Source organism: Amborella trichopoda, chromosome 2 (genome assembly GCF_054954075.1).
Source record: "Amborella trichopoda isolate Santa Cruz 75 chromosome 2, AtrichopodaSantaCruz75HAP2 v2.0, whole genome shotgun sequence".
Taxonomy (NCBI): domain Eukaryota; kingdom Viridiplantae; phylum Streptophyta; class Magnoliopsida; order Amborellales; family Amborellaceae; genus Amborella; species Amborella trichopoda.
In genome coordinates, this window is record NC_142337.1 from 15,767,501 (window position 1) to 15,783,149 (window position 15,649).

The following is a 15,649-nucleotide window of genomic DNA, read 5'->3' on the forward strand; positions in this document are numbered from 1 at the left end:
AAAATGAAATACTACCGAACAATCGTGATCGTGCGATGAACTTTAAACGGTGATGAGGGTAGACGAAATCACTGTTTATTCTCGCCTATAGGCGTTTTGTAGTAATTTCCATATATATACACACACACACACACACACACACACACACACACACACACACACACACACACACATATATATATATATATATATATATATATATAATCAAATTCTAACTCTTCATCAGAATTTTCAGGACTATTTTCCGTTAAGTTGGATGTCATTTCTAAACCTGTATTCTGTTTTTTAGATTTATTAATTCATTTCGTACCTCATTTATTTCATGTTTTAATTCAGATATAGAAGGTTCTCTTTGAATATTATTTTTATCTTCAACCCTTTCTAAGATTTTAGCAAAATTATAATCTTCTTGTGTACGAATAAGCGGAGGAGGCTTCTTATTTGCTTTTGATATTTTAATATATTGTACTAGGGCTTCTTTCCTAGCTTCAGGGTCCGTTATTTTATCTATAATATCAATGATAAAAGTTTCTTCCTTAGAGAGCATATTACAGAAGCAATTACTGCTATTATCATCTGAATCTGAACTACTAAAGAGTAAGTTTTCATCTTCTATTTCTCCAACCAGTTCTTTGTCCGAATCAGATAGGCTATCAGACGATTCTTCATCTATTTGTAGTATGTGAAATATTTGGTTTTTTATATTTTCTTCTATTTGTAAGGCGCTTATTTTCTTTTTTATTCGGCATTTATTTTTGAAATGTCCTATCTTTCCACAGTTATAACAGACAGATAATTTTCTCTTCCCTTTGTGTTTCTTAAATTTATTCTTGGGAGAGAATTTTTTAGAGAGTTTTTCTTTAACAATTGTCTTATTGGGATTTGATTTGTATTTTTTTAACCTATGTTTTCTTGTATTTTATCTTTAGTCATGGGCAGAGTATTATATCCAAATCGTTCACAGAAGTCTCCTAATTCTTTCCTGCCAGTCATCTTCTGTTTTTCTAATTGCCTTTTTAATTTTAAGTCTGTACAGAGGGCAAGACCTTCGACACATATTTCTGCAGATAGTTCTAATGTATACCTTGCAAAAACTCACGAGTTAAAAAGTCAGGTAAATAATTTGTATTTCCTTTATTATGTTCAATATCAAATTCAAAAGAGGATAAAATGCCTTGCCATGTTGCAAAAATTTGTTTAGAGACAAGATTTTTAACATCAAATCGCCCGTAGGCCATTTTTAAGTCTTTTCCATATATATATATATATATATATATATATATATATATATATATATAAGTAGGGATATGTGTGCATGCTACCAAACCCAAGCTACACAGAGCTCCAAAAGAGAGCCGTATATTGGCACTAAGGAGGTGATCTAGCCAATATTTTCCTGCTTTGAAACCTTTTTTGACGCAGCTTCTTACATATATTGTATATTTTTTAAAATATGAAGAAACTGTGAAAAAACCACAAGAGAGGCTGGTTCTTGATGTGAGGGAATATTAACAGTAAGGGTTTACACTTGCTAGAGCCTTTGAAGCTAGACCCAGGTTCGTTTAATGGGTGATCAGTTCCACATAGATGAAACCAATTCTAGTTTCCAGATATGTGAAAGTTTGGAGCCATTATGTCAGGACCCAAGATGGAGAAATGATCATATGTTCTCTATGCAAAGACATATCAAACATTTATTCGATCAAACAGTTTGCAAGGAACATGATACAACCTCTTAAAATTTGTGATTGAAGGCATAGATAACTAAGCAAGAAAGATCTACTGGTAAACACCTTAGAAATTGATCACAAAAATCCATATAGATCTTGCAAGAAAACCTAAGAGATCAGCCACAAATAAGTGCGAAGTCACATAAAAGTAGTGAGCTGTCACCTAACCATCATAATATAGGTGTAAAAATAATAATAAAAAAATCTGTGAGAAGACATAGATATCTTCGGCAAAAAACAACATAGATTTGCAGAACACCTTAGAAATTAGTTGTAAGAAGCCTTATAGGTCTTTGCAACAAAACTGAGAGATCTGAAGCTTTTAAGTGCAAATTATATCAAAGTTGTGACTAACACTTAAACACCATAAAATATGGTTATGGGTAGAAAGTCCAAAGTGTATTTTGTTGTCATGGAAACTTATCTATCCTTAACTTAATCATAGGGATTAGATGAGTACGAAGGAATTAAAAGCAGGGCTGCTGTGACAGAACTTGAAAAACCTGATAGTTTAAATTTCAAAATATTATATACCGTTTTCAACATGGGTCGCGCTTAGCTTCCTATGTCTCTGTAGAGACCTCCTGGGATTTAGGGCACAGAGACAGTAGCCAAAAATTCTTGAAGGACCTTGAAGGTCTTGTTATAATCGTATAGCGTGTGAATCTCCTCTCTCTTTCCTAAAGTTTGTTGATTTCTAGTTATAGAATCTGGGATTTCAACTTGAATCTGTGTTTATTGAAAATTTTTGAGCATTATCGAATAGTGTAGATATGTGCGGCTATACTGTAGTGTGCAACAATCTTTGTTTTTCTGTAATTAATGCTGTTCACATTACAATCCCCAACTTCTTGAGTCCAATGATAGCTGCCTATTGTACCGGATAGTGCACTTATTGTATTATTCTTCTGTTAATTCTTTTATTATGGCATACAATAAAAAGACTTCCCCCAGAGATTTTTCGTAAACAAGGCCACCTAACTATATTGGAGTACATGCCTTTGTGCTAGTTTTTATTGTATACAAACAATAAATTACTAATTGCATACTTATTGCGTGTTAAAAACTCATTCCACTTAAGTCACTTTTCTTAGTAGCTTGAAACCTACCCTTCTGAATGCTATTTTATGTTTCTTGCACGAGAAAAAACTTTTATGTGCTATTTTCATGATATTAATCACAAAACCTCTCCTTAGGAATGTTGATACTCTGCTTCATTTCTTGTGTAAACTATGCATGTATGATATTTTGTGTACTCCATAGGTTAGGAAGCTTTTGGTATGCTCTACCTTATCACATACATAATTGTTACTCTACCTTATCATACATACATAATTGTTACCACTACCTGGGAGGCTTGTTGCCGTGTTTGCTCAACCTTCTTAATTGAGCTTGACATGCCGTCAATCTAAGACCTTATGTCTGTGTTTTATCCTTATATGTACTTTAATTGAATAGTATATATAGTAAATGCTTCTAAGTAAGTCTCCCTGAAATCTGTTGGTCCTCAAAAGTTAAAACCTTCCCTTATGTAGGAGTTGGTGCAGGAACCTTGTACTTTGGCGGTCAGTTAACAGCATAAAAAAAAAACCTTGTACTTTGGTGGAGCTTTCACTCTGCTAACTTAATCTGCTTCCCCTCCGTAACCTTGTTTTTACTTCCACTTCTACTGTAATCACTTTCTAAATTTTGACCTATCTCTGCTCTCACTTTTGTTCCCTCTCTCGCTTCATCTGTACAGTTAGGTGCAGTGCTAGTTTTGGCCTGAGGTTGAATCAGCTTGGCAGGACCTAGTGAATACTTGACCGTTTTTCTTATAAATTTAAAGTGGTTAGTAAGTTACTGTTACTTGTCCATTATCTTATAAATTTCACAATAGTCTTACTGGTGTGGTCTCCAACTACACAATTTCTTTAAAACTCGGTTAGTTCTTGAGCATGGTTCTCTCCAGCACTTCGCTTCACTTTGTTTTGATTTTAGGATATTTGTCTCAATCTTGACTGTACAGTATCACAACTGCTGGGTTTTCTTGGGTTAACTAGAATAAGCCTGCAAAATTTGTGCAGCTAGGGCATAGAATGGGTTGAACTGGTTCAAACTGGGCCTGTGGTCCCCAAGATCATTTGTATTTTCCTGTAGGTTGGTCTACTCTAGCCTTAGTTGAATCAGGCTGAACCAAAAAGTGATTCAGATATTTCTTCCATGTTCTTTCTTTTAAAACAAACTGGATTTATACAGGCTTTCTGAGGCTGTCATCCTTTCTCAACTTTTCTCTCATGGAAAGTGTCTGGACAGGCCGAATTGGCTGGCCGTGGGACTGACTTCATAGTGAGTTCTGGTGCATTTCAGTTATGACAACATTAGTATACAGGTTACTTTGAGCAAGATACTTTGTGATATTCTTTGAATAACCTCTTACCTTCTTCCAGGTATTACTATAGGCTACTGAAATCTCTTGTTTTAAGTCATGCTTTATGGCTGTGAAACCATTTGGATGACTTCAGTCTGAGTGTTACTAAAATCTTTGAGAATTGTAGGATGAAGTAAAGAATGTTTCTCTATCTGTTACATTCTTAGTTTTCTATCTTGCTGGGGTATGTTTGTTTCTTATTCAAATTGATTTGTGTTTTGCAGAGTTAAATTCTGGTGTTAGCGAGCTGCCGTTGAGGGGTTGGCCTTTAACTGTAAGGGGCTTATGGATGTAGATATATGGATGAAGTTTTCATTCTTTTTTCATGTTTTTTAGCTCAGTTTAATTGTCTGGCACTATGTTCTCAACTTTCTATTCACAGGGAATTGATCGAGTAAGCACAAACTCGGGGCAGCAATCGCATGATGTGCAGTCTCCAAATCTACTGCAGCAGTTACAGCTGTTGCCACTGCAACAACAGCAACAGTTCCTAGCACAAGCACAGGCTCATGGAAACCTTGGATCTTCTATTGCATCAATATGTGGGGACACACATCCTTCAAAGATTACGGGTTTAAGGGCAGGCTTGACCAAAGACATTCGTCCAACAGAAAGTAGCTCTTCTCAGCATTCTGGTCTTCCCGTTCAGGCAACTGCAGTGGTGGCCCATGCAACATCAGAAGACCGACTAGAAAAACTTATAAAGGTTTAATAGTCTAATCCTATTTGGTTCTAAATGGCTTTTGAATTACAAGCTGATCTAACCCCAAAAAGGATCCTACATACCCATAGGAGACGATTACTTTGAATTCCCAAATATATGATATTATGTTGTAAAATTTTATCTTGTGAATCTATTGTATCATTCATACTGCAAAGTATGCAGAAGATGCTTTATGAAGAAATCGATTGGCACATAGCATGTGCACATTATCCCTGTTAATATATGGCATGCAAGTATTTGTTCCTTTCTTTTCTTTCCTATTTAGTTTTAACTGTGAGTGTATTTTTTCCATTATTATTGTTTGCTGACATGCTTGATGTGTCTGCGAATGTGTTTTGAACTGAATGGCGGTGAAGGTGCCAGAACCTCTGAGTCAACAAGGTCAACTGCAGCAGCAACAATTGCGGCAGGTGTATTTTTTGTATGGATCTTATTCAATGATTTCATTTTGTTGTCTAATTATATTATCAATGTTTTGATGCTAACTTATTGTTGTAACTGGTTTTTGGGGGCTTTTTTTGTCTCCCAGATATACATTTTGTGTGCTTACTTTTTGTTTTTGACTTTCTTTGGGGTACATGATGCATCTACTGATCAGGTTTTTCTCTTAAAGTTCAGAATAGTCAGAAGAGGAAGAAGCCTTCTGAGTCTAGAACTGGTGCAGGCAACACAACTGGTCCTTCTCCTAATTCTCCACCTTCAACATCATGTACCCATACGCCAGGTGATGGGATGTCAGTTGCTTTTGCTCTACCACCGAAAGGTAGCAAGGATGTAGCTATTTGCCATCCAGATGGAGCAGGTGCACTGGGTTCAAGCTCAGGCCAGATGGTACTACCAATTGAATTAGTTTCATGGCATAGAATCTATGGCTTTTATTTGTTTTTAGTTCCATCTTAGTGGTTCTCTAACTGGAACCACTCATTTCAGGATGATCTGGAAGATTTAGGAGACATGGGTTCGTTTGATGACAATATCGAATCCTTTTTGTCTCATGATGATGGAGATGGGAGGGATGCTTCATTTCACTCATTGAAACGGAGTCTTGCAACCAAAAGCAATGATCCCTTGAAAGGTATGCCTTTTGAAATCTATTATGTATGCTTGCATTTAATATTGTAAACCTATATTCAGTCTGTTAATGCCCAATAAATTTGCGTCATTTTATCAGGTTTTACTTTCAGTGAAGTTGGTTGCCTACGTTACAGTAATTCAAAGGTTTTATGCTGCCATTTCTCGTCAGATGGAAAGCTGCTAGCCAGTGCTGGACACGATAAGAAGGTGTTGTGTTGTCCACTAGTTTGTGGTATCGTTATATAGTCTATATGCATGTCAGGAACGGGTCGAGGCATCGTTTGTTAGATTGTAGCTATGGTCTTTTCCATATTACTTTGATAAGGGATGGGTCTTAGTTTCTTCGGAATGAGAGAATATACTGATGCCAGTTTTGCCTTTGTAGGCTGTCCTTTGGAACATGGATACATTGGATTTGGAGAGCACACTAGAAGAACACTCTTCTTTGATTACAGATGTTTGTTTCAGACCAAATTCTTCTCATTTAGCGACTTCTTCTTTTGATAAAACTGTCCGGGTGTGGAATGCAGCCAATGTAATTCTCTCTTAGAACTCGTGGTTTTTCTGGATGCTAGTTATACCACTTAATTAGTATACATTATCTGGAGCATGGTTTGCATCTTCTGTCCATTGCTAGTTGATTATGGTTGTGTTCCTGTTATAGGATGGATATTTAGTTATTTCTATCACTAGACATAACCTCTCAGAAAAATTTCCAGCGATAATCTTTATTTACTTCCTGCTTGCTATGCAATATCTGCTGAAACGTCTAGTTCCATAATTCTACCTTTTTTATCCATTCTTTTTTTATTGATTGGCTTTAGCTGTTTTAGTACCTTTGTGAGTTGTGTTGTAATAACTAGCATACATGACAACGATATTGCTGGATTCTGAGTACTTGTATTTTTTCTCCCTTGAAACTCGAGATATTTTGGTTGTTCCTGTAAATAGGTATCATGTCCCATTTTTAAGCGTTAATGTTGTGGGTTTCTTTGATGGATTTAAGCATCTCAGTAATGTATTTTGTCAAAGGCCATGACCAGGAGCAACAAGGTGCTGTATTTTAAAATTTTCCAACAGAACTGCATTGAGCATCTAAAAACCCCTATAATTTCCTGGTCTTACACGTGCCCCTATAAATTAGTTAAAAAAGAAAAATGGAACTTTGAACATGAGGTCTATGTTATTTGGAACGAGATGGTTGATTGTATAAAGAAAGTGGCAAAAGAAGTTTTAGGAGAATCTAGAGGGAAAAGAAGTTCCGATAAGGAAACTTGGTGGTGAAGTGATGAGGTTTAGAAGGCCTTTAGAGAAAAATGATCATGTTGTAAAACTTGGCAGTGCATAGAAATGATCAAAACTTAGAAGAATATAAAAAAGCTAAGAAAAATGCTAAACGAATATAAGGTAAGGCTAAATTTGAGGCATAGGATATCTTCAAAGTAGCAAAAAGATATCTTCAAATTAGCAAAAATGAAAGAGAAAAAGTGTAGGGATCTAGATCATATTAAATGTATTAAGAGTGAGGATCAAAGGGTCTTGGTGAAGGATGAAGAGGTCAACGAAAGGCGGAGAGTTTATTTTAAAAAACTATTAAATGACAACACAATAGGAACATAGCGGTAGAAGGAACCGTTGGCATAATGAGGGTGGAGGCCATAGATACATTCGTAGGATTAGGATATCGAACGTGAAAAAAGCTTTGAAAATGATGGAGATAAGAAAGGCTTTAGGACCAGATGGTATCCCGATAGAGGTTTGGAAATGCATGGGAGAGATTGGCATTGGCTGGTTGACTAAGCTGTTTAACAATGTATTGAGAACAAAGAACATGCCAAACGAATGGAGAAAAAGTGTTGTGGTACCTATTTACAAGAATAACTGAGACTTACAAAATTGTGCAAAGGATCAAACTTATGAGCTATTCTATAAAGCTTTGGGAAAGAGTGATTGAGCAACGACTAAGACATGAAATGAGTGTTTCACAAAACCAATTCGGTTTTATGTCAGGGAAGTCAGCAACTGAGGCTATTGTCTTATTTAGGAACCTACTTGAGAAGCTTACGGCAAAGGGAAAAGACCTCTACATGGACTTTATTGATCTAGCGAAAGCTTATGATAGAGTACTTCGATATTTGATTTGGTGGGTGTTGGAAAAGAGTCTCTAGACACTATATCGACTTGGTGAGAGATATGTACGATGGAACGTTAAATAGTGTACGAACAATTAGTGCAGAGACGAGTGAGTTTTCATTGACAATAGGTCTACATCAGGGGTCAATATTGAGCCCATACCTCTTTGTCTTAGTTGTCGATGACTTAATTAGGCACCTGCAAGATGAGGTACAGTGGTCAATGTTGTTCGCAGATGATATAGTTTTGATCGATGAGACCCGAAACAACATCAACAAAGTTAGAACTTTGGAGAGATACTTTAGAATCTAAAGGTTTTTAAAATTAGTCGGCGATGCAAATAAAAAATTGGGTTTTTTTATTTTTATTTTTATTTTTTATTTTGTATTTTTATATTTTTTATTTTAGATTTAGTATTATTTAGGTTTTTAGTTTATTTAGGGTTATTTCGTATTTTTTGTTGTAGAGATTTGAGGGGTATAAAAGATATTTATTTTAGAATTTTAGGAGTTATCTATTAGATAGAGAAAAAATAGGAAGGACTATCTTAGAGGATATGTTTTAATATTTAGAAAGTCAATCTTTTAGTTAGAAACTCAAACTTTTGATAAATATGTAGTTAGAAAAGTTATCTGTTTTAGGAAAGAAAGGAGCTGTAGAAGGAGAGATAAATGTGTTTTTATTTATTTATTTTATTATTTCAGTTGTATTAAGGGGATAGTTCCCTCATTGTAAAGAGAGCAGAGATTGGAATTGAGTAAAGTTGATCTTGTGAAAAGATCTCTTTTGGGGTGTATTCCCTCCCTTGTATACCTTGAGAGAGGGTATATTCTCTCAAATTTTTATTTTATTTTTATTTTTTGATTTATTATTTGTTTTTCACCCTGCTTTAGTTAGTATCAGAGCCTTGAGATAAAAAATGCATACGCCATATGGAGATTTGATTAATTGGATTAACAATTCGATAGAACAATATCAATACAACAATATCTACAAGATCGACAATTCAATAGACATGTGGAAGACCTTTGCAAATCAATACAATAATATCAGCTTAGTATATTGCAACAAGAGGACGAAGAATAAGAAGAGGTAGATCTCGATACAAAAGACGATGTTGATAGCCCAAATGTGCAAGAAATTTCAAAAATCAATTGTGAAGAAAAGGATATCTGTGTTGCAGCTTATGGAATACTACCCTGTAAGCCTGAAGGAGAAATCAAGATTCAGTTTGGTATTTCTAGAGTTCGGTGTCTCAAACTTCCAATACAAATCATGTTGGATATATTGTTTACTTATTGAAAAAAAAGTCCCAAGGCACATGGTCGGGCTACATCACCAACTTTTGAGGAGGCCTCTAAAAGATTTGAGTTCTATAAGCTCGAGGTCGAGCTTATCCCAACCTAGGGAGAATGATTCAAATAAAAAATCAGGTTTTTTTATTTTTATTTTGTATTTTTATATTTTCTTGATTTTAGATTTGGTATTATTTTGATTTTTAGTTTATTTAGGGTTATTTTGTATTTTTGTTGTAGAGGTTTGAGGGGTATAAAAGATATTTATTTTAGAAATTTAGAACTTATCTTTTAAATAGAGATAGAATAGGAAGGTCTATCAATAGGAAGGTCTATCTTAGAGGATATGTTCTAATATTTAGAAAGTCAATCTTTTTGTTGGAAAGTCAAACTTTTGATAAACAAGTAGTTGGAAAGGTATTTTTTGGGAAAGAAATGAGTTTTAGAAAGAGATAAATGTATTTTTATTTATTTATCTTATTATTTCAGTTGTACTTAAAGGGGAAATGTCTCTCATTGTAAAGAGAGCAGAAATTAGAATTGAGTTAAGCTGATCTTGTGAAAAGATCTTTTTTGGGGTGGGCTCCCTTGCAGACCTTGAGAGAGGGTATATTATCTCAATCATTTTTATTTTATCTTTCTATTATTTTGCTTATTATTTTCTCCTTGCATCAGCCGGACTAAGACAGAGTACGTGGAATGCAAGTTTAGCAATAATAGGAGTAGAGATGAGGAGGTAGGTAAGATTGACGGTCAGGAATTACCAAAAAGAACGCACTTTCGATATCTTTGGTCGATAATTCAAGAAAATGGAGTGATTGAGGAAGATGTCTCACATAGAATTAAAGTTGGGTGGGCGAAGTAGCGATGTGCAACCGGAATTTTATGTGATCGTCGCATATTAATGAAGCCGAAGGGCAAGTTCTATAGGACAACTGTGAGACTAGCTTTGCTCTATGGGGTGGAATATTGGGCGGTGAGAAAACAATTTACCCATAGAATGAATGTAGCGGAGATGAGGATGTTAAGATGGATGAGTGGCAAGACAAAAAGGAATAGAAATCTAAATGAATATATTCAGGAAAATCTAGGTATGGCACCAATAAATGATAAAATGATAGAGAATAGAATTAGGTGGGGTTGGCCATGTGTGGTGTAGACCCAATACAATACCTGTTAGGAGGTATGAGTTAGTTCAAGTGGAAGGCTCAAAAAGGGCAAAGGGTACATCCGAAAATACATGGTTGGAAGTAGTGAGAAAAGATATGGGGCTTTATGGCCTCACTGAGGGTATGACCCTTAATAGAACATAATGGCGGACCAGGATTCGTGTAGCCGATCCCAATTAGTTGGGAAAAGGCTTTGACGATGATGATGATGATGATGATGGCACGTGCCTCTATTGAAATTTTATAGGGTGAAATTACACTCAAGACTGCAAAAGAAAAAAAAAAGGTGTGCCGCAAGAGATGTTGCTGCAGCATTGTTAACTATGTGCTCAGCAACATTGTTTACTAGGTGCTCTAAAAAAAAGGAAAATCAGCAAGATCACATACCTGAAAATGTACCTAGAATCACCTTCTAGGATTTAGTACACCCCAGTATGAATGATCACCACAAGTTAATATGGCGCTGCTTATTGGAGACTAATTTACCTCTTTTCTCTCAATTTAAGGTAGTTTGCAGAGACAAGGTCGTTTTGGTTGCACGATTTTCCTCTCTCTCTTTCTAAGATCTCTCACGTAAGATATAAAGGAGTCCAAAGTCCAGGCTAACTCTTTCTTGCCATCTCTCTTTCCATCACAGGACCTCTAAAAGCCTTAAAAGGTTTCTCTTTAGCATGGCCTCTCTTTTTCTGACACCTCTTTTCTCTCCCACATGGTGCTCTCTTTGGGAAGGAGGAATATATGCTCATCAAGGGGTGGGATACACTTTTTGTAGAGGTCCAGAGGGGCAGAGCTGAAATTAGATGACTTGTCTTCTACTAGGATTATTTACTGAAAATTACTCTGTTGCTTTAATGGTTTTCGGATTTTTTTCAACTGTTCCTTGATAGTGGATTCCACCATTTACAATTCTCTTCCCGATGCTGCTCCTCCTTTCAACTGCCATGCCATGGATTCTTTTAGAAACACTTCTTGTGGAGACTTTTTTTTAACAATTGCTATTACATTTGCTTCATTGTAACTGAGTTGTTTTAACTTGTTTTCATGGGGACTGCATATCATTTTAACATGAGCATGTGGTGATTGATACAGTCATGGTAATTTTTCAGCCTAGCTATTCGTTGTGCAAGCTTTCTGGGCATGAGACACAAGTGAAGTCATTGGATTTCCATCCCAAGAAACCAGATCTCCTTTGCTCGTGTGACAGTAATGGGGAAATACGATGGTGGAATGTAAATCAGCAAGCCTGCACAAGGGTCTCCAAGGTCAGTTGCTCAGCTTCTTGTTTTTTGTGGAGTATTCACAAGTTCCAAAGTTTATCACACTTGACTGCGGCTAGAGTTTTGAAAATTACTGACAATGCCCTGGTTCTACTAAAATGTCTTACAATTTCCTTGTTTCTCGGAATAACCTAGAACCATATTACTTTTAATTGGAATTCTAGGTGTTGATTACGGAGATAATGTACGTTACTTCTTGATATTGTGGATAGCAAGGGTTAGGTTTGGCGATACATTAGGGGGTATCGAGGCATTCAATTCTTCTATTCCGCATATTTAAGATTTGACTTTTATGATCCTGGATTTATCATGAATAACCAAAGAAATATTTTTCATTACGTTGTGGATGTAGCCCATAGCACTACATCGGTGCCCCACTTCTCCATGTTTTGGTTGTTTGAGGACTCAAAATTATGCAGATCCATTCACTTGCCCACCAATATCATGGATCTCTCTCTCTCTCTCTTTTCTTTATTTCTTTTTTGGTTTGGGGTTTGGGGATGGGGGGGGGGGGGGGGGGGGGGGGGGGGTGTGGGGGGTGATCCAAAAATGCTCCATCTTGATTGCTGTCTTGAGATCTGTTCTAGACCCTGTATGAAGTAGAGCTTTTAGGAGCTCCAAAACTATTTTATTGGTGTTGAATCTCCAAAAAGCATTTTTTTTTGGTGTGGAAATGGATTACCAAGTGGTATAGAGTGATTTTGGGTCCTCAATCCATCAAAGAAATGAGAGTTTTGAGGTGCCATTGTATTCCCTGGAATCTGGATGAAGAGGAGGGCACCAAGCACCAATTCCACACTCAACCATAATACACTGCTTCATGCAATCCATGGCTGTTAAATTCCCCCTATATCTTATGCAAAATTGTCTCTTTGGGAATGGCAGTTGATTTTGCCAGTAATCTGTATATTTGTTGTTCTTAATTTTGTCCAATAAAATATTTGTTGTTGTCCAATTTTGAGAAAACAGGTTGTTTTTCACTGTTGTAACTACACTTTCTTAATTTGACAAAAATATACTTTCTGATGTATTTTAGTATTTAGTCCTTGATACTGTTGTTTCTATTCAAATCTTTTTTTTTTTTGTTTTTTCCTTTTTTTTGAAGAAGTTTGCTGCTTTGGGTATCTGCTCTGATCTTTTAGCTACGCATAGCAGGGTGGTATTTCACAGCTTAGATTCCAGCCTATAGCTGGGCAGCTCATGGCCACTTCCGAGGAGAACATGATAAACATATTTGATGTTGAGACAAACCGTTGTTTACATACCTTAAAGGTCTGATTTGTCCTGACACCTAAAGGCTTTTTTGTTATAGTATTAGCATTCTATGTTCTAGTAGATCGTCTATTGGGCCGTCGCCAGCCACTTAAAAATGGATGGTGAGTGAGATTGGGGGATTCACCACAGAGATCATGTCCTAATGGTTCCCAATCTTCACCGATATCCACTTTGGTGAATGGCATTGGCCCAATTCCACTCTGTGTGGTTCAAGTTACTTGTAGTTATTGGTGTTGATGCTGAGCATGCTTATGCAGGGGCATATCAAAGAGGTGAGTGGAATCTGTTGGGACACGGATGGGGAGTATCTGGCATCTGTTAGTGAGGATTGTGTCAGGATTTGGTCATTAAAATCAGCAGGTGGGGATTGCGTACGCCAGCTGACCTCCAAGGGAAATAAACTTCAGTCCTGTGTTTTCCATCCCAGCTACCCGATGCTCCTCATAGTTGGGGGTTATCAGGTAACGAGAGTAGCATTACCCATTATTATTTTACTAGCCATTATTTACTTTCCACTCTCTTAATTTGATTGGTTCCTTTTAACCAGATTTTTCTTGTTTGATTAAGTGCATATTGTTTGATGTTGAAGGATATTTCATATCATCAGAACTCATACTTCTGTTATTGCACTCCTCTTTTAATTGGCATTAGCGCCTCCACATCAATCTGTTGCAAAAGATGCCAACAATGAATGCAGCCACCAACTTGTGGTAAAATGATCATATTAGTAAAGAAGGGTTTTGTGTCTTCTAAAAGACAAAATCCTTAAAAGCTTTAAAGTGCATCAGATCTGATCCGTTTGTTTTGGCATTTGATGCAGGGTTAAAGTGATTGGGCTTTCTTGTAAACCACCATTTAGATCTTAAATTGTACCACAAGCATGTTGTCGACTGTCAGAAAAAAACAAGAACTAAAAGAAACAAGAATTGTACTGTCTTGTAATATTTGGACAGCTTGTTTATTTGCACCGAAGTCTTTTTGGAGATCTTAGGTCTTTTTGTTGATTCAGAAATTCCTCGGTATTTTGGTTTTCTATCAAGAGCATGTGCGGCGTGCTCATGTTACTCTAGCAGGTAAAAGTCCTACATAAGAAAGCGATGTCTAGAATTCCATTCTCTCCAGTTCCCAAGTTAACATTCTAAAAAAGAAAAAAGAAAACAAGGGAATAAACTAACCACGAAGGCCTGACCGTCGGACAAATGGGTGGTCTCCCTTCAATCTTGGGACAATTTCTTTTATATGTACATATAGAATGCATGAGGTCTTTTTTTTTTTCTTTTAATGTTGTTCACTAGGTTGCAGAGGTTACACCTCGGAAATTTGGGTCCCAAAACTAATCCTAGATAGGGCTTTCACCAGAGGGAGCATATAATCGTTTGCCTTCTATCAAAGCACTTGATAATAGCCATACCTTCTCGTGAAATGTTTGGATGAGTTAAAGAAATAACTGAAAAACATCTACTACTACTTATCTGTCTGAAATCGTTTCTTCTGTTCTGTCCCTTCTTTTTTGTTTCTATTTCATGTATATATTACCATGGAGCTTTACTATTCAGCAACTTAGAATTTGCCTCCATGTTTTCATTTCTTTAATTACATTCTCTTGCTTACCTTGTAAAAGTAAGCCACCCTATCCCACATAAAAAGCTTCTAGAGTTTTTTTTAACTGCTTTTTTTCATGTGTTTCACCTTTTTCCGTTCTTTTTGCAAGATGCCTAATCCTTTTGTGATTAAAAAGTTATAAATGAGACGGTAAGCTTTGCTACCCTGTTCCCGACTATTTTTTGCCTTTGCTCATGCAATTGTTCATTTCAGACATTGGAGTTGTGGAGCAGTTCGGAGGGAAAGTCGATGTCTGTTCAAGCACACGATAATCTAATTGCAGCACTGGCGCGCTCCCCCAATACAGGGATGGTGGCCTCCGCAAGCCACGACAAGTGTGTCAAGCTATGGAAGTGATACATAATGCAACTACTTGTTGGGGTTTTATATGCAAGCAGAGAACGACACCATACACACCTACTCCATACTCGTACACTTGAAATCAGCAAAGGAAGAAGGATTCCGGCTAATAATTACGGAGTTGGGCAACTCTTTTTCTCAATGTTGGAGCTGCCCAGTTGGTGGTTCTCAACCCCTGACATTTTTTCATCTGGAATGCATTCATGTATAGACTTTCTGTCTCGGAGAATGTGTAGTGCAGAGTTATAGGGAATAGGACAATGCTTAATATTTGCTTCGAAGGAATTACTATGTTTTCTTTCTTCTCTTCCCTTGCCCTTCTTTTATTGAAAAAAAATGTAATTACTCCTTTGGAGATTTTTTAATCAGAGTAGTGTTAATAAGTCATATTTCTACTGATCTTGATGAGGGTGAGGTCTTTGGGGAAGCACCTAGGCCCTGTTTGGTTCGCTGTCTTTTTCAATCCTGTGGAAAATTGTATCCTGGAATCGGTATTTACTGGAATTGCCATTTTTTTTAATATGTTATATGCAGTTTGGATTTCATATGGTAGAAACTAGGAAAATTGCTTGGAATATCTTATTCATGGAAATGCAAATT

At 36.4% G+C, this 15,649-nt stretch overlaps 1 protein-coding gene across 4 annotated transcripts in view; it reads left to right on the forward strand.

The window, feature by feature from the left end:
• Positions 1–15,436, forward strand: part of LOC18445789 (transcriptional corepressor LEUNIG_HOMOLOG) — a 33,238-nt gene extending 17,802 nt beyond the window's left edge. The window contains exons 8-18 of one of the 4 annotated variants that reach the window (XR_016049303.1): positions 4,365–4,414; positions 4,523–4,846; positions 5,221–5,274; positions 5,478–5,695; positions 5,795–5,939; positions 6,036–6,145; positions 6,324–6,473; positions 11,625–11,797; positions 12,968–13,084; positions 13,345–13,548; positions 14,903–15,436. Coding sequence is in view for 1 of the 4 variants with exons in the window: in XM_011629327.3 (XP_011627629.2) it covers positions 4,365–4,414; positions 4,523–4,846; positions 5,221–5,274; positions 5,483–5,695; positions 5,795–5,939; positions 6,036–6,145; positions 6,324–6,473; positions 11,642–11,797; positions 12,968–13,084; positions 13,345–13,548; positions 14,903–15,046 (1,667 nt within the window). In the remaining 3 variants the exon portion in view is untranslated. The remainder of the gene's footprint in view (positions 1–4,364; positions 4,415–4,522; positions 4,847–5,220; positions 5,275–5,477; positions 5,696–5,794; positions 5,940–6,035; positions 6,146–6,323; positions 6,474–11,624; positions 11,798–12,967; positions 13,085–13,344; positions 13,549–14,902) is intronic. The other 3 variants (XR_016049302.1, XR_016049301.1, XM_011629327.3) reach the window with 3 other exon arrangements.
• The last annotated feature ends 213 nt before the right edge of the window (positions 15,437–15,649 follow it).